At 43.2% G+C, this 25,429-nt stretch overlaps 1 protein-coding gene across 6 annotated transcripts in view; it reads right to left on the bottom strand.

Annotated features, from left to right (window-relative positions):
* Positions 1-25,429, bottom strand: part of dlgap2a (DLG associated protein 2a) — a 184,771-nt gene that overhangs the window by 158,770 nt on the left and 572 nt on the right. For all 6 annotated transcript variants that reach the window (XM_089003726.1, XM_089003723.1, XM_089003721.1 and 3 more), the window contains one exon: positions 13,927-13,981. In XM_089003726.1, coding sequence (XP_088859852.1) covers positions 13,927-13,981 — 55 coding nt within the window. The remainder of the gene's footprint in view (positions 1-13,926; positions 13,982-25,429) is intronic.

Raw genomic sequence — 25,429 nt, forward strand, 5'->3', positions numbered from 1 at the left:
GCAGTCGAGGGTCGGACCGCCAGGGTCCCCGCCTTTGGCTGCTGCCCAGCTCACATTGCACCCGACCCCTCTGGCCCCTCCCATGGGTGGTGAGCCCTTGAGAAGGGGGACCCACGTTTCCTCTTCGGGCTGAGCCCGACCGGGCCCCATGGGTGCAGGCCCGGCCACCAGGCGCTCGCCAACGAGCCCCATCTCCAGACCTGGCTCCAGAGAGAGGCCCCGGTGACCCGCGTCCGGGCAAGGGAAAACCAAATCCATTTGTCTTTTTCATCATATGGGGTCTTCTGAGTCGTACTTTGTCTGGTCCCTCACCCAGGACCTGTTTGCCATGGGTGACCCTACCAGGGGCATGAAGCCCCAGACAACCTAGCTCCTAGGATCATTGAGACACACAAACCCCTCCACCACGGTAAGGTGATGACTCATGGAGAGGCCTAGGGGTAGTTCTTCTGGGCAAATGTTTGCTTGTCTATGTGTTCAGAGTGGACCCTGCCAGATGTTCGAAATCAGTTGGAATATAGACACCAGCATGCCAGCAACCGTCGTGAAGAGAAAGTGGTTCAGATAATGGATGGATAGATGGAAACAAATCATAGAAACAACTTTATGTGGCACTTAATCTCATTTTATGAAGCTCCTTTGTGCCTGAAGTGAAAAATCTGCACTTAACTCATCCTCCGCAGCAAAAGGCTTTTCACTGACAGTCCGCACCAAATTGAAAAACGCAATATTTTCAATTGACTGGCAACAGTAAGAAATTATTGCAGGATTTTTAAAAAATGTTGAAGAACAAAAACAGGTGACTCAGTCATGAATAACTCGGGTTGTTCGGCTCATTTTCTGTGCCCTTGAAAGAAGGAATATACCTATTCATGCTGCTTTTTGGTGACTTATCACGATGCACCAAGGGTTTTTGTCGTGATTATTTTGAAGACTGATTGGTGGAATTGTTTGGCTGATTCTTCATTGTACACAATGTGATTTTGCTATGAAGTGACAATGTCCTGATACGTAAACCCATAGAAAACAAAATGCTCAGTGAAATCAGTCATGCACAGCATGGGGTGTCTGCCTTCGAGTATTGGTTCAAGCTTTTCTGCGTGAGGTGTCAATATTTTCTCCAGGTACTTTAGTTTCCCACACACAAATTGTCTTAGTTTTACCAAAGACACTATGTAAGTTGTCCAAATGTGTGAAAGTGACTTTGAATGGTTGTCGAATTGTCCACTGCGCTTGAATGGTGATTAGACTCAGCCTTTTACACTAGGAGCCTGAACAGAATAAGAGGGAGAGAATGGATGGAATGATTGAGATCAGAAAGGTCATTGAAGAGAGGAACAGTGCTCCGTATTTTCAACCATTCTGTAATTCCCTCACATCCAGGCTGTGCAACAGATTTTCCCTCTAAGCTGTTAGGCTGCCAAGAACGTGTCTATCAATGGCACAGACAATGCTGTTTGCTATCATTTCACTGGATCAGACTGCAGCAGCATGCATCCTGTATTACGACGTGCTGCTAATGTTCACTCCATTTGCCACAGCTGCGACTGCCACATTTGCACACCACAGGGTTCATAAAACAGTGAAGACATCTTTGTAAATTGTTTTTATCAATTTATAATCCTTCCATCCATTATCCATACCGCTTATTCCTCATTAGGGTCACGGGGGATGCTGGAGCCTGCTGTGAGAGGGCAGAGGTGACACTCTCTTTCTTGTATATCTACTGTAACTCCAGCAACTTGAAAAAAAAGTAATATTTAGGTTTTCAGGTGAAATGTAGAGACAATTAAAAAAAATCAGGCAACATTGAAATCATATGAAAGAAGGGCATGTTAATAGAAGGGTGTGTTAGTAATTTCTTCATCTAAAGCAGTTCACTGAAACAAAAGTTAACAATGACGGTGGGCACACTACAACATATATACTGTATATATAATAGGGGGCATACTGCCTGAAGATGGATGGGATAGGCTACAGTACTCCCCGCGACCCTTGTCAGGATAAAGTGAATGAATGAGTGAATGAATGAATGAATTATATGCCACTAATGTAGCATCAAATTAATCAGCACATACAGTAAAGTCTCGTTATATCGATAGTACTGCTTATTACGATACCATTTCTATGAACGCAAGGAGAAAATTGACATGCCGCAGGATCGGATATATCGATATTCGGTTATATCGATATTTTTTCCGACTCCCGAGAATATCGATATAACGAGACTTTACTGTATTTGCAAACATCTGCCTTTCCTTTGTAGAATAAAACTCATGATATTTCACCAATTTCTGACAAGTTATGGACAAAACCAGTGAGTGAATCCTAATATTTTAAGGGCAAAAAAATTGCAATTTAATCTATGATGAAAATTAATTAATAATTATTTTCACACAAACTACAAAGTATGTTTAAGTGGCACTGGATTTTGGGGAGTTCTGAGTTATTGCCTCCTTATATTGTCATATTTGGCTGTGCAAGTGAAATAAAGGGCACTGCAATCGCACTGTTTTCGGTTTTATTTTATCAAGAACTGGCAGTGAATATTGCTCGCTGCTATTTAGCTGCAAAGAGCAAGTCTAGTTCCAATGTGATGAAATGTTAATGTAACCACAGTACTTTGTCACTTAAATTGGTAAACCGTCTTTGTACGAGTAGCATTCTGTTCTTCTTTGTAATTTGCAGTCCTACTGCTTAACTTATCTACAGTCATTAATGCCCCTGTGCGAGAGTACTGACAGCTACGATCGCTGTAGTTTGTCTTTGTACTTTGCAGGACATAAACACGAATTTGGTGTTCTTTTTTTTTACACAGAAGGCCCCTCTTTCCCATTTATTTGCGTTGATTAAAGTGAGTTTTACAATAGAAAACAGATTTGGGTGGTGTTCCACACAGACATGGAAAAACACTGCAGTGAGTTGGTGGCTTTGTCAAGAACAGACAATCGTCTTCCTTTCATAACTTTGCTGCTGTAAAATGAACATTTCTCCACTGAGAGACTTGTAAAGGTAAATCCAATCCAATCCACCTGTCACGGTTTGCAAGGTGGTGATGGTGGTTGTTGTGTGAAATGTTGTTCTTCCTGGTTCAGCTGGTTTGTATAGTCTAAATATTAAATCAGCAGGAAGCAAGGTGATATACAAAAAAAGGAATATTTATTATCAGGCAGCTAGAGGATGTTCTCAAGGGAAGAAGCGAAGCCAAGGGACAGAGAGACAAGAGTGCGCACACAAGCGCGTCTCAGACATTTATAAACAACAGGAGTGATGTCACTTTGGAAAAGACCTATAATCTGCTAGATATAATCATGAATATTTATTATTAGACTGAAACATGATAGCTACATTTCTACACTAAGTACAAGCTGAGTACATGTATACTAATTAACATATACAAATAACTAAACTACATACATATATGGACTTACTAATTGATGAGAATAAGTAGAAATGAAATAACAGGATGTTTTTAGCGTGTGTATATAACTAATTCTAACAGTGGTTGTGGATCCCAAAAATGCAGGAAGGAGGGAGCAGCAGGTTATGTTTGACAAATTAATTAAAAATTAAAATTAAAATAAAGTCAGCAGGAACAAAATCTAAAAACATCAAAATCATCTGAACAGAAAAATACAAAGTATCAAAGAAAACCAAGAATAAAAATCTGCCAAGATGAAACAAACCTGATAGGGTGCAGTGCAGTGCAGTAGTGACTTCACAATGCAGTGACCCGACACCGAATGGTCGTGCCGGGAGTCCTTTTAACTGCCACTGATGAAGATGACCAACACCTGAGCAACTCAGGGCGGGGCCGATAGCACTACCCGTTGGTCGCCAACCAGAACGTGGCAGTCTGCCACTGATCAGGACGACCAGCAGCTGTGCAGGTGCAAGTGGGGCCGACAGCGCCACCCGGTGGTCGCCAACCAGATCGTGACACCACCATTACAAAAACTTTGTACAGTGAAACCTCAGTTTAAGAACCCCCTGGCTTACAAACATTTCGGGTTACGAATGTTACATTTATGAAAATTTTACCGTGGCATACAAACTTTTTCGGGATACACACGGAGCTGCCACAATGAGTGATGTGTCGTTCGTGAACGAGCCAGTTCTCCTAACAAGAAAATGGTGGCCACTGTTTTTGTCCTCTATTCCCCGCCCCCAGTCTTCGGTTAAAGCCACGTGATTGGTCAAGAAGGCAGCAGTGGGGGATGGGGTTACAGACAGAGAGAGTGAGGCCGTTCTCCAAACAACAAAATGGCGTCTTCGGTTAAAGCCACGTGATTGGTCAAGAACCCAGCAGTGGGTTCTTGAAGCAGTGGGGGGGGGGGTTAAACATTAAAGAGACATGCAGACAGAGAGAGAGTGAGAAAACACACACACGAAAGGGGAGATGACAGAGCTTGAAACAAAAAAACAAGTGTGAGAGTGTGAGAATAGTGAGAAAATGGATAGAAAACAGTTAAAATATCCCATCAATCAGGCTCCACAAATAACCCGCATAAGTCATCTGTACACTTGATGCAAAAAGCTATCAATCCAGCTAAACAGACCACAGTTGATGAAGAACTAGATACAATTATCACAGAGAAAGCACCTACGAGGGATTATTCCTCAACATGGTGAATGCTGAGGAAACCAGACACTCCATTCCATCAAGCCATTAACGAACATCACAAAGGTAAATAAAATTACTTTATTGTATATTACAGTTTATTTCTTTAATCATAATACTATAGCACATTTATTATACATAAATTAAGGTATATTTTGTGTAGTTTTAAGGCTTAGATACTTAGAAAGTAGAAAATTGTGTTTTATGGGGACCTGGGAACGGATTATTCTCATTTTAACGGTTTCCTATGGGAAATTAATTTTTGGGATACACCCTTTTCGCCTTACACACTCTGTCTGGGAAGCAATTAAGTTCGTAAGCCAATGTCCCACTGTATTTCATAATCTCAAAATGCATGGATTCAACCACATCATTGATGCACTGTTGAGATTCCATACGAAAAAGAAAAACATCTTTTGAAACTGCTTTATCTGCTATCCCCTGTGTCTTCTGTATCTTAAAAGACAACTGACGTCTCCGGACAAGTTGTGTCCATAATTTGTAAAATGGCTTCAAATGACTTCTACTGAGCGTATTTTACAAAGATTCCACCGCATACAGCTATATTTTACGTTTTAAGACTCGCTGAATATTCCGGAAGTCTTGTTTTTGAGTTGGTGATGAGTCCTCACCCTACGTCACTGAAGGAACGCCCCTGACCGAAAAAAGGACACATTGTAGCAGTCCTTCCATCACGTCAATGCATTTTGCTTTACTTTGGTCTGAAAACTTCGTGTAGGACCAAAAAGAGGCAGAAGAGGGCGACAAAGCTCCATGTAAGGAATTAATCAGCATGTGGAAACGGGCTGATTAATTCCTTACACGGCATTGTCGCCATCTCTGCCTTTTTGGGTGCGACATTTCCCACCCCTGATGCCTCAAAGTGACACGGAATAAATTATTTAATCGATTGCAAACATGTCTGCTTTCTTCTTCAGAACTACTTGAATCATATTCATAACTGGATGAGTAACAGGTAAGCATATTATCCGAATCTGAAGCCATTGTTTTGATTCTCGAGCAAGTCAACACGACTTGCCGTGACACCAAGAATATGGGGTCGGGACCTTCTGAAACTGGCCACTTCCGGTTTCAAATTGAAGTACTTTTTAGACACTTTAAGTCAGGGGTGTGCACTCCTCGTCCTGGAGGGCCACCCTCCTGCATGTTTTCCAAGTCTCCCTGTTACAATACACCTGATTCAAATGATCAGATAATCACCAAGCTCCGTGGAAGCCTTACGTTGAACCTGCTCATTTGAATCAGCTGTGTTGCAACAAGGAGACTTGGAAAACATGCAGGAGGGTGGCCCTCCAGGACGAGGAGTGCCCACCCCTGCTCATTTGTATTGGTGTTTTGCATTTTACTAAAAATATCATACTTTATGTTTTGGGTATTTTAGATGCTATAAAACGTTTTTCTGATGTCAGTTATTCAACAAAAAAAGTGATACAAACAAAACGGTGCGCATCAGTGCGTCATTCAAGTGGTAGTACTGTATGTCAGGATGACATTCATAGTGCTTTCAACATCGGAGTGCCGTGGCAGTACAAGCAGTCAACAGTTAATGGACGAGAGCACAATTCAACTGTGAATAAATTGAAGCCATGACACCGGAAGGACGGAAGGAAGATGAGATGATTGCATATTTGTCAACACATCGACTGATACAAATCAAAACTATTGTTACAATACTGTTTTTCTTTCTTTTTCCATTCCCTCTAACCCCTTCATCATTAATCAGGCAAAAGCGTGACTGCAGTAAATCAACGTTTTATCCCAAGATTACTCATTTTGTCAGTCACAAGCCAAGGCAAACAAACCACACGCAGCAGGTGTCACCCCCCTCTACCCCCAGACCCACCACCTCAGGCCTAGTGCTTTTCAATAACAGGAGTCCCCACTGAGACATACAAGAAGGATTACGTTCGCATTTTGACTGTCTTGGGCAGGTAATGCTGTCGAGGATGTCAACTAAGCACTATGACTGCATTTTTACTGCACAAAGCTGTTTTGCTGCTCACAGTCGGTTCCCCTTTTATGAGCCCGAATTAACAACAGAGGATATATTGGCGACAGTCTTGAATTCAAAGTGCACTCTCAGAAAATCAGAATCAGAAAACCTTTATTCGTCCCACAATTTTTGCAGTCCACAGCAGCAATTTGAAAGGGGATGGGTGGGGGTGTGTGAAAGGCTAGAAACAAGATATTCTAAGTATAGCAAAATAAAAATGGCAATTGTATACTGTAAATGTGTAAAACCGTTTCATTTAAAAAAAACTACATAGTGCAAGTATCAAGAAAGGCATATTGGTATATGTAGCTGTATTGCATCAACCCATATTTACAAGTGTCCAGTTTTTTTTTTTTTTCACATGTGATCATTGACAGCAGTCGGTAGGAACGAGCGGCGGTATATCTCCTTCTTGCAGCGCGGGTGTAATAGTCTCTGGCTGAAGGAGCTACCCAGTGCTGTCAGGGTGGGTAGGAGGGCGTGGGAGGGGCTGTTCATAATAGCTTTTAGTTTAGCTAGCGTCCGTCTGTTGCCCCCCTCCTCCAGAGAGTCCAGCGAGCAGCCCAGGACAGCTGGCCCTCTTGACATGGCGCTCCAGTCTTTTCCTGTCCCGGGTGGTGATGCTGCCTGACCAACAGACAATTCCATAGTGGATGGCTGAAGCCACCACTGAGTTATAGAAAGTCTTTAGGAGTGACCCCTGAACCCCAAAAGACCTCAGTTTCCTGAGTAGGAAGAGGCGACTCTGTCCCTTTTTGATTAGGGCATCCGTGTTTGTAGTCCAGTCCAGTTTATTGTTGAAAGTAACACCCAGGTACTTGTAGGAGTAAATCCAGGGTTCGGACTAAATGTCCGAACCCTGGATTTTCAACGGTGCCGGTGAGGATTGTTCCCTGCAGAAATCCACTACCAGCTCCTTGGTTTTCCCGGTGTTGATCTGGAGGTGATTCTGCTGGCACCAGTCCACAAAGTCCTTTGTCAGTCCCCTGTACTCCCGATCATCTCCCTCTGTAATGAGGCCGACAATAGCTGAGTCATCAGAGAACTTCTGAAGGTTGTAGCAGGCTGGGGTGTTGTAGTTGAAGTCCGAGGTGTAGAGGGTGAACAGGAATGGAGCCAGGACTGTCCCCTGCGGCGCTCCGGTGCTGGAGAGAAGCCTGTCCGACTCACAGTTCTTTACCCTCACGTACTGTGGCCTGTTTGTGAGGTAATTCATTGATTTGAATGGATCCAGATAACTTAAGGTTTGTCAAAGGTTTTACCACATACTTATTTCAGGTACATGAGAAATTGTAAAACACGTTACAAGTGTAAATTTGTGTTTTGCACCCACATGGGGATGAGCACCTCACAAAGTTTTTGTAATCCATTTTGATTGCAATCAATTTGGTTGTGCAACCTATCATTGATAGCAAGACAGGCGTGTTTGCAAGGCTAAACTCGCTTGTAACAATTTAATGAATCTTCTTTGATAGTGCTGGAGGGTTCTTAAGGGAGAGAGGAAAGGATAGGGTGGGGTCAAGAGTATCGGGCACAAGGCCTGAAAAGAAGAGATAGTGCAGCACTCCTTATCACCCACTGCACTTGAGAGTTCAGAGCAAGTCCACACCACACATATAACTCGAAATCTGTTCAATTTAAATCAAACACCTCTGGTTATACTTATCTGTTATACGGTTATACTTATCTGTTAACATTAATGCCCATGACACTGTTCTTAAATTTATTGTGCTTCCCGTGGTACGTCTTTTGTTGAACTCCTGTGTAGAGAAACTAGGTTTGACGTTACATAGTTTGGGGGTGACTAAAATCTGTCCACCGTGGAGGACGTTTGTGAACGCCTAATCCTATACTAAATGAATTCCTTTTGCAATATAACAAGCTCAAGGACTCCTTCCTTGCATTATCTGCAAAACATTCTTAGTGGTATCATAACTGTTGTCGTATTGGGCACCTTAAATTGTGTGACAATTCACTGTATTACCTGCTCGATATGTATTGGACAATTGTAACCGCAGGACTGGTCACTTTATTTTTGCTTGATTATTTTTAGCATCGTTTGTACAGCTGCCATTGTTTGGAGCGATAGCACGAATGGCACCCTTTTACGTTACATAAAGTACTTTATCTTACATACTTTTCTCTTTGTTACTGTTATTTATTCTGCAATACTAGTGTTTCTGCAACTAATGGAGACAAATTACTTGTGTGTTTTTACATATTTGGTCAAGAAAGATGCTTCTGATTCTGACTATTTATAAAGACGGATAAGGATGTCATTTATGAGTTCATCTGAGGTTCAGAACATTATAACACAATAAGAACTTCATTCAGGAATTATTATTACTGAGGTCGAACACAGTGAGACATAAAAGTGACCACTAATTACAGAAGCTGGGAGAGAGGCTGCTGATTCAATCTTGTGTCAGTCAAATTTACAGAGTGAGATGAGCAAACGGAGACAGAACATGCAAAGCATTGATAAAGAAGACAAAGTCTGGGAGAGGAACTTCTGAACTGATGCAGGTCCTGTGGTAATCGAGAGGTTAGGGGAATTATCAGTGGCCATTTGAACTGAGTTTTATCCAGAAAATTCACATAAATCCTTATGTTCTCCATGTTCATTGGAGTATACTAGATCTTATGCACAAGCTTCTGTTATGTATACATCGCCCATGTATATGTACCCATGTACATCTCATCCCGTGGAGTTGGGCCCCCTGGCTCCTTATTTGAAGTCAACAGTCTTATACTTAGGTCGTAAACTGGACAGTGACTTTAAACTTGACAAACAACTTGCCCATCTTTGAAACCCGACTCAAACCTCACTTGTACTGTTTGGCATTTAACTCAGCATGATTCCAACTTGATCTTGGTTTTACTCCATGGTGCTTTCTACTATCTTTGTCACTGATTTATTTATTGTATATTATAGCTGTCCATGGTAAGCACTTTGTTACAGCATCAGCTGTTGTTAAAGCTGCTTAGGGCCATTAATTAATGACGCAGGAATCAAAAGTAAGAACAAAAAGATTCTTTAATCTTTGGGACAGCACATAAGCTGTACCAATGCAGCCCTGCGTGGATGGTGGGCGAGAAGAGAGAGTGAGAGCTGTTTGGGAGAGCTTTTGGAAAGACCGACAGGATGTGAAGTCATTTACCAGACGTATAAAAACGGAAGTCAGGGAAAATAAAACTTTAAGAGAACAAAACGATGATAAATTGTCTTTGTGTTGAGAATTGCCTTAACAAAAGCGCAATATAAATGTATTGTATGTATTTTATGTTTGTTTCTTACATTCGGTTTTGTTCCTTTGTGCCATTTTTGTCTGCACCTATTTTCATCTTGCGGGTCCCTTGTGTTTAGCCAATCAGATCTCTCAACATTTTGTGTCTTGTCCAGGTGTTTGTCATTGTCTCGTCATTTTGCTTATATTCAGTTTCCCGGATTCTATTAGTCATGTTTGGCTCATTGTGTGTGGCTGTGTGTGCCTGTTATGTTTTGTTTCTGGTATAGGTTTTTGTTGCGATGGTTTTCTATAATGTTTGTCTACTTCAGTTAGTTTTCCCAGTGTACTACTGAATGTGTTTTTGTGAATCTATTTTGTTGGCCCCAGCCTGTTTCTCTGGTCTCCTTGCGTTTTGGGGGTCCTCTACATACTGTCACGCATAACATGTCAGCTTTCCCCATTTGGCATATCCAGCAATTCCTCCACCCCATTCCCTTTCAAATTGCCCCTGTGGACTGCAAATTTCCCCGTTGAGGGATGAATAAAGGTTTATTGATTCTGATTCTGAATTCTTTTATAATTTTATGACTGTTGCAAAATTTCAAAAACAATCCACCTCCCCCCGCAAAAAGATCAACCATTACAAATTTTCAATTCGAAATGGCAGTTGCGCATTGGTCGATCATTATAAAATGCTGTAATATAACGAGAGAGAGAGAGAGAGAGAGAGAGAGAGAGAGAGAGAGAGAGAGAGAGAGAGAGAGAGAGAGAGAGAGAGAGAGAGAGAGAGAAAGAGAGAGATTCACTCAGTATAGAAAGAAAGAAAGAAAGAAAGAAAGAAAGAAAGAAGGGGGAAAGAGAGAGAGAAGAGAGAGAGAGAGAGAGAGAGAGAGAGAGAGAGAGAGAGAGAGAGAGAGAGAGAGAGAGAGAGAGAGAGAGAGAGAGAGAGAGAGAGAGAGAGAGAGAGAGAGAGAGAGAGAGAGAGAGAGAGAGAGAGAGAGAGAGAGAGAGAGAGAGAGAGAGAGATTCACTCAGTATAGCAACCTTGAAAAGTTAATATTGGAGGAAATGCAAAATAAAAAGCAAGAAAATTGCTATGGTCAGGGAGTTGACCAGATATTCAGCACTGACAAGTGGTGAAAGAATGAAAAAATACTAAAGCACTAATTCATGTCTAACCTGTCTGAATTGCATGTCTAGAAGTGCTGAGTGCTCACCAGAGCAGAGGGTAAATTTAAGTGGAGGAACACACTCATAACAGAGCATGTTCGATGATGATAAGACGAATCACCACCATTTTTTGCACAAGTTTATGAACATGACAAATAGATCAGAAATACGGGTGTCAAGCAAATGTTTGTATAAGCGTTTGAAAACTGCCCAGGAGAGGGCGCCTTTGATTCAATTGAATAGCCTGCAAAAGACGGGTTTATCAACTAACTCAGCAGCAACAACGGTATTTTTTCAACAATTGACTTTCAAGACTCTTCTCATCTTACTGATCCTCTTCTGATATATTGTTTTTCATGTTCATTCTATAAAAGGGGTGTAATTTCTTCTGCTGCCCTTCAGTTATTTATAACATTTTCCATCGCATGTCATTGCAGCCTGTAATCTGACATGATAAAATGGCCATTGTTGAAACCGCTGTCACTGAAAGGGTTAATGTTTTAACCTATTCGGCGGTCGTCGTGTCACGTCAGAAAATGCTACGTGCGTACACCATAGCTCCAAGGTACAAAACATCAGTACAGGAATTCTGCCAAACAAAAGCCAGATGTTGCTGTGTTGAGAATAGGGCCACAATTAATAATAATAATAATAATAATAATAATAATAATAATAATAATAATAATAATAATAATAATAATAATAATAATAATAATAAATTTCATTTTCAAGCGCCTTTCAAAACTCTCAAGGAAAGGAACAAACCAACGAATAGTGTTGCATATCAGCAACAAAAGAGGGGTTTCGTTTATCGGAAGGAAGAGCTGCATGCCATCACACTACAATAGAGTTGAGAAATAGGCCGATATTATTAGGACTGCAGTCAAGTACCTGAGTATATCTCCTTTTTTGTCACTTTTATCAGCAAATTCTACAGACCTGTAACAACGTGAATAAGCCCATGACGATCATTAAATTACTAACAACTATTTTGTATTTCTTGATATGTTGTTTGTATTTGTCAAAAAAGAAATGCATTTCTTTTTACTCAATCATATTTGTATCATTTGTTTTTTTATTCACTTGGGTGTTTTGCTGGTGGCACTGGTAAGCACAATCATTTCACAGTGGTCCGGGTTCGAATCCGGGTCCCGGCCGTCCTGTGTGGGGTTTGCATGTACAGCTATTGTGGTTTCCTCTGAACTGTCTAAATGGCTGTTTATCAAAATGTGTCTTGTCGATGGGCTGGGAACGAGTTCAGGGTGTACCCCACCTGCTGCCCCAAGACAGATGGGATAGGCGTCAGGATGCCCATGAAGATGAGTGGTATTATTTGATTTTTATTTTCATTTTGGAAAAAATAGAAATCAAACACTTTATTATGATATAATTTACGATTCAATCCTCAAACACACACACACACACACTTAAAAAAAAATAAAAAAAAAATCGGTTCAGTTGAGTTCCAGCAGTGGCGGACCATCAAGGCCCGCAAAGACTTCCCTGCTGGCCTAAAAATATATACATCACGGACTGATATTAATTATATTTTTCTTATAATTAATTCTTATTAAATAATTCCAAATTGTCTTTCAGCTTCCTTTCATTACTTTTCCCGTTGCGCCGCTTCCAGATGTGTGTTTTCGTATTTAAGGATTTCACCAATCACATTTCAGCCATCATTTGTTACCAGGGTCAGAAATCTACCTGTACACCTTCACAATCAGTTCTGCGGGACCTGTCGCATCACATGTGTCGATCAAACTGTTGCTCTAACCACATTCTGAGTTGGCAACCAAAAAGGGGTACCAATGCTTTCTTGAAGGCGCTGGTCAACGTCAGCGTTTTCGCAGTCACTCGTCAATCATAGTTTGTGAAAACTGCTCTGATCACAAGCCGCGAGGGAAAAGAGCATACTGGCCAGAGCTAGCATACTGTATGGGTAGCGAGCTGAATAAGCACAAATATTGTGTTAATTTAATAGCAGTTTTGTCAATCCACAATAGCTGAAGGAGGAGAAGAAATTGATTTGGTTGGAGATTTACTGTTAAAGTCTTTTTCAAGATGGACTTTTCAAGAAAAGATGGACGTATCAGTCAGTTATTTCCTGGCTAATGGTACCCTCTGGTGAACTTGTAGTATCACACCACACTGTTTTCAGTCTGGATTGATTCAGACGTGCCACGACTGAAAGCCTTGCGATGAAATCCACGGGCGCCACTGAGTACCAGTATCACCCAGGAATTGGAATTGAACCAGTTCAAACGTAAATGGTCCCCATCCTTCCTCCATGGATTACAAAAAACGAGATAAGAGTAGTAAAAGCAAGTTGTGACTGGGCTCGATTAAAATAACATTTTTTTTTTCAAAAATAAGGAAAACTATCTGCTTCTGAGAACTGTCATACTGCCTGCATGCGTTCATACAGCGTTTGTATGTGACTAATCATTATTTGAAAGATTACCACTACCATAAATCATGAGCATCTCAATGTATTTTAGATTTACTTTAGCAATTGCACTTGAGATAAGTTTTTACCAAAGTTTTCAATATCCAATGTGTGTAATTATTTTTGTTGTTTGTTCAGTTTTCCAATAAATCAACTGGGGCATCATTAAAGAGTTTATCCACACTTCGAAAGGGCAGAGTAACACGCTCGCAGCGCAAGCAATTTGATGTATTGAGGGCAACATAACACGGCTTCCGAGCACACAGCAGCAGCACATTTGTTATCTTTCTTTAAAAGTTTGTGAAAAGCCAAAATAGAAATAACAATTACATTTCAATTAATTGTCCAGCCCGACCCAGGACAACACATGAAATTGTTCTTATTGTCGCATCACCAGAACTAATGTGCTTTGAAGAGAGGGTGTGTTTTGGGATGTTTTTACCTGCATTCCCGTTTGGAAAGATACAGCAATGTTTCTGAAGAATGGCTGGCAACACCTGTGAGGAAAATGTGAAAAAGGTAGTCAGTATTAGCAACACCAAGCAGAGAATGTTCACACAATTTACAACAATATAACATACAGTAGTCACAAAGCCGTTGACCCGTTGACATCAATTTCTCTTGTGTGAGTTCATTGTTATCTTTTACAGGATGATCCAAGGGGATGACCATCAAATTACACTTTCCAGTTTCTAAAGTTTCTGTCTTTAGTCACACTCAATGTCCTTTTGAATATCGGTAGTTCATGAAAAGTACATAACATCAAATATACTGTATTCTTGATGTGGTCCGAAAAAACAACGGAGTGGGTTTTTTTGAAATTGTATTTTCATTATGTATCTCAGCAAATACAAGAGCAAATTATTGAATTGTTCACTTGGCGGAGGCTCCACATTCTACTCACTAATGAAAGTGTTGCCTCTTTTCTCTTGGGTAATCTAAAATTGTAATTGATATAAAATACAATTTTAACTGATACTAATCTGGCCCCTTGAGGATTTCAGAAAAAAAGTATACGAGCAGATGTGGACAGTCAAGAAAAAGGCCGTAAATTGTCTTAAAGGCAACTGGACTGTTTGACTCTTATGATCGTCACCGACTGTCAATATTGAGATAAAAAGAACCCCAGAGAAGAAATAACGCGGCTGAACAGTAGCTATCAATTTCCCATGTTGTCCTCGCCACTGTCTGGCAAATCCAGAAAAAATACTGCATGGTACATAAGAAATCTCTGACTCATGTGAATGTATTGCTAACATTGTTCTAAACTGACTCTCAGAAATCTAATATATAGATATTTTCGTGCTTAGCTGAGAATGAACTCGATAATTAAGCTTTCATGAGGCTACGCAGTAAAGTATCTCTGAAGAGAAAGAGGACACAAGTCTGAAGAAATGGAAACGAACCCAAATGGTTTGACCCAAATTATCAAATGATTTTCATACCCTTATATGGGATCGGTTTTCATTAGGATCAGCCTAAAAAATAATGTCCAGACTTCTCTCTCTCCTCAGCCACTTCATTCAGCGATTCCAATGGGTTTCTAAAGGTGTTCCAAGGCCATTCAAGAGGCGTATGGCATATCCCAAATCAAGTTTTTTTTTATCTTGGTGATCTTGTGAAACGTTCTAAGTCACAACCCAAGGGTCTTTCCACAGAAGGTCTACAAAATGTTGGATGCTGTGAGCTATCTTGAACTAATGATGCACTGTTTAGTGACTTGTAAACAGTTGGCTGGAAAAATATGCCAAAATGCATTTTTTCTTGTTCATAAAATAGCTGAGGAGAGGGCTCACATTTTTAAGCTCCATCCCTTCCCATTTTTCACCATTTTGCAGTAATCCGACGAGCAGTCCATTTGAACCTTTTATAATTTATAGGACTTGTGGTTCATATTTGTTTTTATTATGACTACCACCCACAAAATATATGGTGTACAGTATTATGAAAATCTATTGAAATGCATCATATAGTATGTATATATAACATATGTTGCACAATGCACATGGAACAGTCATCTAACTGGTTTATTTAAAAAGAAAGACAATATTGAATCTGAAACTGTTGTATGATTTTAAGATGCCATTACATCAAAGCGATATGTTCTACTTTGAGATATAATCAAGAAGAATGAATTTCATTCTACTACATCATATACTGTACCATGAGAATTAAAAGCATACTTTTGAACTAAATCTCACAAAAAAATCTCCACAAAATATATGGTGTACGGTATTATGAAAATGTATTTAAACGCATCATACAATATGTATATATAACATATGTTGCACAATGCGTAAGGAATGTAGCCACAAGGGGGCACAAGCCAGTGTCTAATTGGATAAATACAGAGGGTTGTGTTAGGAAGGGCATCCAACGTAAAAATTTTTGCCAAAACAAATATGCGAATCAAACCTATGAATCCCATACCGGATCGGTGTGTCACATCTCGTCGCCGCCCGGGGCGCGCTCCGCCCCTCCTGTCACCTCCTCCGCTGCTCCATGGAGACGGCCCCTCCCATCATCACGCACCTGGGTTCCCACAGCTGGTTGTCATTCCCTTGATTGTGCCTTCTGACTATATTTACCGATCGCGCAATACCGTCTTTGTCGGAGTATTCTGAAAGCCACCATTACTACTTCCATGCCGTCAGGTCTGCCGTCACCGATCTCTCACTTACCTCTCCCTGCTGTTATTTTTGCATGCGTGCCTCAGTAAAGACTTTTCGTTCACGAGTATCTGTCTCGCCGTGTATTTTGGATCCAACCTCCCCGCTTTCCTTTCGTCACTCGAGCCCTGCCCTCAAGCCTCGAGTGCTGTGACATAATACTCCGACCACCCATGGATCCCGCCGGCGAAGACAGATTCCTCGCCGCCCTGACCGTGCAAGCGGAGCGTTCGAGCCAGCTGGCCCGTGCCATCGCGGAAGTCAGCCAAATTACCACCATGCTGGCTCAACGCTTCGAGGCGGCTGAGGCACGCATTTCCGCCCTCACAAACAAGTCTTCCCCGCCCGTGAGTAGGCACGCTCTTCAACTACCGCTCCCCTCACGCTACGCAGGCGAAACCGGGCGCTGCGCTCAGTTTTTAATGCAATGCACGCTCGTGTTTGATCAACATCCATACGCCTGCGTTAGCGATGAGGCGAAGGTAGCCTTCATCACCAGCCTGCTCACGGGAGAAGCCGAGAAATGGGTGATGGCCATCCGAGAGTCCCGACCGGAGCTGCGCACCTCGTACCCGGACTTCGTCGCCGAGTTACGCCGGGTTTTCCATCATCCGGTGACGGAGTCCGAAGCTGAGGGGAGACTACTGGACTGCGTCCAAGTGGCCCGTTCAGCCGCGGAATACTCCGTCGACTTCCGCATCCGGGCCGCTGGCAGCGGCTACGGCGACCGAGCGCTGAGGGGGGTGTTTCGTCGCGGATTGAACGCCGATCTCAAGGACGAGTTGGCTACCCGCGACGCTGGCACCACCTTCGACGACCTGGTCGCCATAGTCATCGGCCTGGATCACCGTCTTCGGGAGCGACAGAGGGAGCAGCGCGGCCGGCGGCTCGACGAGCCCCGAAGCCGGTCCAGGTCTACCACACCCGGCAGCGAGCGTGTGCGGCGCCTGGAGGAATCCCCCGAACCCATGATCATAGGGGGGGGGGGGAACGACCGCACTATCCCCGGGGCTCGTCGCACCCAAGGCCCCCAACCGAAGACCTCAGGTCCACGCAAGTCCCCGTCGAAACGGCGACCACAGCGACCTCTGGAGGGCAAATCCACGACCCCCGTTACGCGGTTGGAGCTGGACAGTGAATTAATCGGCCCGTCCAGCTCCCAAACCGTGCGGGCCCTAGTGGACTCGGGGGCCGACGGGTGCATCATTGATCCCCAGCTGGCGGACTCGTTGGGCTGCCAGCTGATCGATCTCCACCCCCCAAAGGAGATTGTCGACCTGGACGGCAGACTGTTACCCGAGTCACCCACCTCACTGCCCCGCTAAAACTCCGAGTAGCGGGGAATCACGTCGAACACCGCCAATTTTTAGTTATGCCATCCCGGAATGCGCCGTTGGTATTGGGTCTCCCCTGGCTCAATACCCACGACCCGTCCATCTCCTGGGAGGGGCCCACCATTCAGGGCTGGAGCCCCTATTGCTACGCCAACTGCCTGCGGTCAGCTACGGCAGGGCGAGACCCCTCCCGCGGTGGCCCGCCCGAGGCCATCTGCCTCAAGGGCGTGCCACATTGCTACCACGACCTGTGGGAGGTGTTCAGCAAAGACCACGCCCAATCCCTGCCGCCTCACCGACTGTATGACTGTGCTATAGACTTGCAGCCGGGGGCTCCATTACCGGACTCCAGACTTTTCCACATCTCACAACCGGAACGGGAAGCCCTGAGCACTTACATAGACTCCTCCCTCGCGGCGGGACTCATCCGGCCGTCACGGTCTCCGCTGGGCGCAGGGTTCTTCTTTATTGACAAGAAGGACGGAACCCTGCGTCCGTGTGTCGACTACCGGAGTCTGAACGACATCACCATCCGGAACAAATACCCCCTCCCCCTCATGGACTCAGCCTTCACGCCCCTTCAATCAGCTACCATTTTTTCCAAATTAGACCTCCGCAGTGCGTACCATTTGGTCCGCATCCGGGAGGGGGATGAATGGAAAACCGCATTTAAAACACCATTAGGACATTTTGAGTATATGGTGATGCCGTTCGGACTCATGAACGCGCCCGCCGTCTTCCAGAATTTAATCAATGATGTGCTCAGGGACTTCCTCAATGTTTTTGTTTTTGTTTATCTTGACGATATTCTCATTTTTTCTCGTTCCGCAGAGGAGCACCGGCAACACGTCCGACGGGTCCTGGCGCGGCTCCTGCAAAACCGGCTCTATGTGAAGGCAGAGAAGTGCGAGTTCCATGTCCGCTCTCTGTCCTTCCTAGGGTTTGTTGTGGAGCAGGGGCAGCTCAAGGCCGACCCTTTACGGTGGAGGCCCGGGTTAACAACGGCCGCCATTGGTACTGTTGACCTTCAGGGTGCTAGTGGAAAATGGACTACTGTTAGTCGAAGAAGGAGAGGAGGGAGGTGTGCCCGGAGGAAAAGAGAGAAATGGAACGCCAAGAGTAGACAACTAAGAGTAGGAACTTTGAATGTAGGAACAATGACAGGTAAAGGTAGAGAGCTGGTTAACATGAAGCAGAGAAGGAAGGTAGATATACTGTGTGTCCAGGAGACCAGGTGGAAAGGGAGCAAGGCTAGAAGCTTAGGGTCAGGGTTTAAGTTGTTCTATCATGGTGAAGACAGAAGGAGAAATGGAGTTGGGGTTATCTTAAAAGAGGAGTTTGTTAGGAATGTCTTAGAAGTAAAAAGAGTATCAGATAGAATGGTGAATCTGAAGCTAGAAATTGAAGGTGTGATGTTCAATGTTGTTTGTGGGTATGCCCCACAAGTAGGATGCAAGCTGGCGTAGAAGGAGAAATTTTGGTTGGACTTTGATAAAGTCATACAGAACATCCCGAGAAGTGAGAGGGTTGTAATTGGTGGAGACTTCAATGGACATGTTGTGCAGGAAACAAATATGATGAGGAGGTGATGGGCAGGTTTGGACTGCTGAAGGACAGATGGTGGTTGACTTTGCTAAGAGAATGGACTTTGCTAAGAGCTATTGTGAATACTTTCTTTCAGAAGAGACAGGAACATAGGGTGACCTATAAGAGTGGAGTCAGAAGTACACAGGTAGACTACATTTTGTGTCAACGGCAACATCTAAAGGAAATCAGTGACTGCAAAGTAGTGGATGGTGAGAGTGTAGCCAGACAGCATAGGTTGGTGGTGTGTAGGATGACGCTGGCAGTGAGGAAGATGAAGAAACCAAAGGCTGAAGTGAGGACAAAATGGTGGATGTTGAAAAAGGAAGAGTGTTGCATGATATTTAGGAAGGAGGTAAGACAAGCACTGGGTGGGCAAGAGGTCCTTCCAGATGACTGGCAAACTACAGCGAACATAATCAGAAACACGGGTCGGAAAGTACTTGGTGTATCGAGTGGAAGAAAGGTAGATAAGGAGACTTGGTGGTGGAATGGGGAGGTGCAGGAGTGTATACAGAGAAAGAGGTCAGCAAAGAAGAAGTGGGACACTGAGAGGACGGACGAGAGTAGACAGCAGTACAAGGAGATGCAGCGCACGGTTAAACTAAAGGTGGCAAAGGCCAAACAAGAGGCCTATGATGACTCGTGTGCGCGGCTGGACAGCAAGGAAGGTGAGACTGATCTTTACAGGCTGGCGAGACAGAGAGACAACGATGGTAAGGACCTGCAGCAGGTTCGGGTAATTAAGGATAGCGATGGCAATGTATTAACAGGTGCCAGTAGTGTGATGGCAAGATGGAAAGAGTACTTTGAAGAATTGATGAATGAGGAAAATGAGAAGGAACAAAGAGTAGAAGACGTGACTGTTATGGACCAAGACGTAGCAAGCATTAGCAAGGATGAAGTGAGGAGGGCGCTGAAGAGGATGAAGGGGGGAAAGGCACTCGGGCCTGATGATTTACCAATCGAGGTATGGAAGTGTCTTGGAGAGGTGGCGGTGGTGTTCCTGACTGGGTTATTCAACAAGATCTTAGATGCCTGAAGAATGGAGCCGAAGTGTACTCGTGCCCATTTTTAAGAACAAAGGAGATGTGCAGAGTTGTACTAATTACAGAGGAATAAAGTTGATGAGCCATACAATGAAACTCTGGGAAAGAGTAGTTGAAGCTAGACTAAGAGCAGAAGTGAACATTTGTGAGCAGCAGTATGGCTTTATGCCAAAAAAGAGTACGACAGATGCAGTGTTTGCTTTAAGAATGCTGATAGAGAAGTACAGAGAAGGTCAGAAGGAATTGCATTGTGTCTTTGTAGATCTGGAGAAAGCGTATGACAGGGTGCCCAGAGAAGAGCTGTGGCATTGCATGAGGAAGTCTGGAGTGACGGAAAAGTATGTCAGAGCGGTGCAAGACATGTATCATGACTGTAAGACAGTTGTGAGGTGCGCTGTCGGTGTGACTGAGGAATTCAAGGTGGAGGTGGGACTCCACCAGGGGTCAGCCCTGAGCCCCTTCTTGTTTGCTATGGTGATGGGCAGGCTGACCTACGATGTTAGACAAGAATCTCCTTGGACCATGATGTTTGCAGATGACATTGTGATCTGCAGCGAGAACAGGGAACAGGTGGCGGAGAAACTAGAGATGTGGAGATATGCCCTGGAAAGGAGAGGAATGAAGATCAATCGCAGCAAGACGGAATATATGTGTGTGAATGAGAGGGATCCAAGTGCAAGCGTGATGCTACAGGGGGAAGAGATAAAGAAGGTGGAGGATTTTAAGTACTTGGGGTCAACTGTCCAGAGCAATGGAGAGTGTGGAAAAGAGGTGAAGAAGCGTGTCCAGGCAGGCTGGAGCGCCTGGAGAAAAATGTCAGGTGTGATGTGTGATAGAAGGGTTTCAGCTAGGATGAAAGGAAAAGTGTATAAAACCGTTGTCAGACCAGCCATGATGTTTGGACTGGAGACAGTGCCACTGAAGAAAAGACAGGAAGCAGAGCTGGAGGTAGCAGAGCTGAAGATGTTGAGGTTTTCTTTGGGAGTGACCAGGTTGGATAGGATCAGGAATGAGTACATTAGAGGGACAACTCATATTACAGGCTTTGGGGAGAACGTCAGAGAGGCCAGACTGAGATGGTTTGGACATGTCCAAAGGAGAGAGAGCGACTATATCGGGAGAAGGATGCTGAGCCTTGAACTGCCAGGCAGGAGACCGAGAGGAAGACCGAAGAGGAGGTTTATGGATGTGGTCAAAGAGGACATGAAGGTAGCTGGTGTGAGAGAAGAGGATGCACAAAATCGGGATAGATGGAGGACATTGATTCGCTGTGGCGACCCCTGAGGGGAAAAGCCGAAAGGAAAAGAAAAAGAAGTTGCACAATGCGTAAGGAACAGTCATCTAACGGGTTTATTTAAAAAGAAAGACAATGTTTGAATGTGAAAGAAGAATTAATTTCATTCTACTGCATTATTCTGCACCATGACAGCTGAAAACATCATTTTGAACTAAATCTCCAATTTCCGGATGGAAGCACAGCTCAGTCATTCAATAGTAATGTGATACGGCAAGAGAACATCTTTCTTATCTTATAACTACAACAGAGGAAAGATTGCCACTGTAGCGTTGCATAGGTCAACTCGGCCACAAATTTCACTTCAGTAGTCAAGTGTGAAACAAGCGGTGGCTACTGGTGAAAAGCTGTGATGTGGCAAAGAAAGCAATTCCAATTTATGCTGGTTGGCAGCTACGTACTGTACTGGAGGAGTGAGGAGAACAAACTGTCAGTACCTCATCTGTGTCTCAGACACGGAGCTGTTGCTTGCCTTGTTAAAAGGATTACAGACAAGCCATCTAATTTTACATACAGGAGTGCTTCAGGCGTTGGTATTTTGTCTGTTCAAGCAGGGAGGATTGATGACACACACGAATACAAACGGCGCACGAGCAATCCGAAGGACATCCGAACTGGGACATTTATATTTAGGGGTGCTTAAATGCAATTATTTTCCTCACAGTCATCATCAATTTGAAAAGACAGGTCATTTTTCAACACACGCACGACTCAGCTGTGTATAGCACAACTAAGTGATTTCAATCATTGATTATAACCAACAAGGACACTCAAGTATGATCAATTTTGCAAAACATCAGAAAGAAAAATCATATTTCAAGTGGAGCACTTTGAAATGGACTCACACTCTTCAAATAAATTAGTAATGTTCCATCATTGGCAGTACGGTGTGCAGAGTTCGAATATGGCCCGGCCTTTCTATTCAAACATTAAAGACCGAAAGATCTGGCGAAGTAAATGTTGGATGTTCAATGTGTCATGATCTGGTTGGCGACCAACGGGGGGCGCTGTCGGCCCCGCCTGCACCTGCACAGGTGCTGGTCGTCCCGATCAGATTGACGACCAACGGGAAGCGACGTCAGCCCTGCCGGCAGCCTCGCAGGTGCTGGTCGTTACAATCACTGTCACTTAAAAGGACACCCGACACGACCATCAGTTGTCGGTTCATTGTTTGCTGCTTGTTTGCTGCTTGTTTGCTGCATGCTGTGCATGTGTTTGTTTAACCTTGGCGGACTTTTACTTTTGGTCTTCTTTTGCTATTTTGTATTTTTTCCGTTCAGATGATTTTGATGTTTTACATTTTGTTCCTGCTGACCTTTATTTTAATACAATTTGTCAAACAACCTCCTGATCCCTCCTGCCTGCTTTTTGGGATCCGCACCCGCCATCACCACCTTGCAAACCGTGACACAATGAAAGTTTTAATGATGTTTATAAAATGTTATTGATTACAGGGTTTAATACCGGTTGCTTTTTTTCACCTCAAATATATATCTTTTTTTTAATGTATAACATTTTGATATTTTCTTTCACAGAAATTTGTAGTTGGGCTCAGTATAGCATTGATTTTATTTTTCAATAACTCACCTGGACCTCTGTGGACTATTTTTGCTTTGGTTTGGCAACTGCAATGATATCATATCGATTATGTAATAGATTGATTTTTGGTGGAACCAGACAGTAGCTTGTGATAAAATGATTGGATTATAAGAGAAAAGAACCTCTAAAAATGACAACTAATTACACGTGGTGTAACAGCAGGAACATATTTGTCCACGGTTAAGAGTTTGAAAATAGAGCTCGCTAAATGTTTCACGACGATCTCCTCTCCACTGTCATTCAAAATGGCCTCACTACTCACATACATGTGGACTTTCAGTCTTGCTTTGCATCTTGAAACAGTACGTAAGAGCCTTATTTTGTCACTGTCAAGATGGCAAATGTTCACGCAGGCCTTTAAGAGAGCATGGATGATACGATGAAGGTTTGTCTATGTATGCACTGCTGAAAGAATCACTGCCAGAGTGCCTACTTTGGGCAGTATAAGGTTGTTAGCGACCTATTTTTGTCTTCTGTTCATCAAACATCTGTGTTATTGTATCTTGTAGGAAGGATTTAGTTTACCCCATAAAATATAGATATCCACCAGGATAGGGAAAGGTAGAAGTTGGGTGAATCTCTGTGGTGATGTTTTACAACACACAAAGGGATGGATGTATTCCATTCCATTCAGGTGGGCATGGACCGTTGTAACAAAACATAACATTTTGAAACCCAAAACAAACATAATTTTCCCCTGCAATGTGGGCCAGATGATCAACCAACACCTTCACAAAAACGTCTCATAGCGTCTGCTTTGTTCTGTCTGTGAGAAGAGGTGTTGTGCTTGTACAACTGAAGTCGGCTTCAATATGAATTGGTGTCTGCTCATGAGTCCCTGAGCATCCGACAGTTCCTGGTCGGAGAGAACATCATATTGCTGGTGAAACTTCCATATTCAGGATCTCCAAATCTGTTTTAAGGTGGGTCAACAAGGAGACCTGTCTGAAGACGTGGATAATATTGAGATGGGCCGAAGCGGCGACCCAGTCCCAGCTGTCAACTCGGACTTGACAAGCTCGGTGTCATTAGTCACATGAAAGCATCGAGTAAAGAGCTGCTGTCTGATCACCGATACTGGGACATTTCAACGAGTCTTTGTCACCTCACCAGTGACATGATTACGACGCTTCGCGCCTTGCCAGTGTCTTGGACTCTCCAGCACAGAAGTTTGCTTCGCCCGAGGTGATTGTGAGGCGAGATCGTGTAAGTTTGTTGCTTTCCGGGATCGCGAGTTTTTTTTTCACCCCCGCGTGCCATTTTTTTTGCCTAGCTTGATAGGCTGGACAGATCGCCCCCGCCCGCCTTCTTTTCTCGCGTCATTCCGGGTACGTGGAATCATTGGACTCGCGCCTTTTGTTGTAATAAAATCTCTGCCAGCACCTACGTCTCTGCCGCTTGCTTAAGGATCAGACCCCTTTTATTAACGTTCTGACGAGTCTGCTATCCCTGTCACGCTCGGTACGTGACAGTATCATTGTGTTCAGCTGATTGGCATGATGTTACCCTTCGATCCTTGAAAGCAGCATTGAAGAATTTGTGATGTACAGGCTTTTATTGAACAGTTCCATACAGAAAAGACTGTGGCTATGAGAATCATCAACATGATGAATGATAATGTGATGCCTCAGTTTCGTAAGACCTTACAAGTCAGAAAGCAACAGCTGTCAATTAAGAGCCATCAACGATCATCCCAAATGTCAATAAAGTGACTTTATTATACAGTGCAGTGTATTTATTATTTCATTACAATACAATAGCACATTTATTATACATAGAATAAGGTATGTTGTGTGTAGTTTAAGGCTTATTTAGTAGAAAGTTATATTTTATGGAGACCTGCAAACGGATTATTCTCATTTTAATGGTTTCCTATGGGAAATTAATTTTGGGGATACACACTTTTCGCCTTACACACTCTGTCTGGGAACCAATTAAGTTCGTAAGCCAAGACCCCACTGTAAATAATAAAAAAGCCGCAACATGCTTAATGCACATTTCTAAAAGTTCAAAAATCCTTAATTAATGAAAAATCTATTTTGTGATACACTCTGATTGAGTCCTGGCAAGGACTCAGTCATCATTGAGGCATATCCACCCACGGCAACTACAGTCTGCAGGGAACTTTAACAGGGTTCTGTTAAAGAAGTTAGCCTTGTACTCAGCAGGCTTCTTCCAGCCTCAGTTGCGCTTCATCCACAACTCCTCCCCATGAATTGATGCATTTGCAAAAAACAGAGGCGTGGTTATTCGTGTTCATATTATTGAAACAAAATACTGTACCTGCGCTTTTCAATTTCAATCAAAATGGAGTCAGAGATGCTTTTACAGTTAAGTTTAATACCCATAATTAAGGGTACAAGCAATGCAAGTCTAATTATATCTTGAATCATTTGTATATCTCTAATCCTACAAA

The sequence above is a fragment of the Hippocampus bargibanti genome, linkage group LG09 (genome assembly GCF_051943395.1).
Source record: "Hippocampus bargibanti isolate YZ-2025 linkage group LG09, ASM5194339v1, whole genome shotgun sequence".
In the NCBI taxonomy this organism is placed as follows: domain Eukaryota; kingdom Metazoa; phylum Chordata; class Actinopteri; order Syngnathiformes; family Syngnathidae; genus Hippocampus; species Hippocampus bargibanti.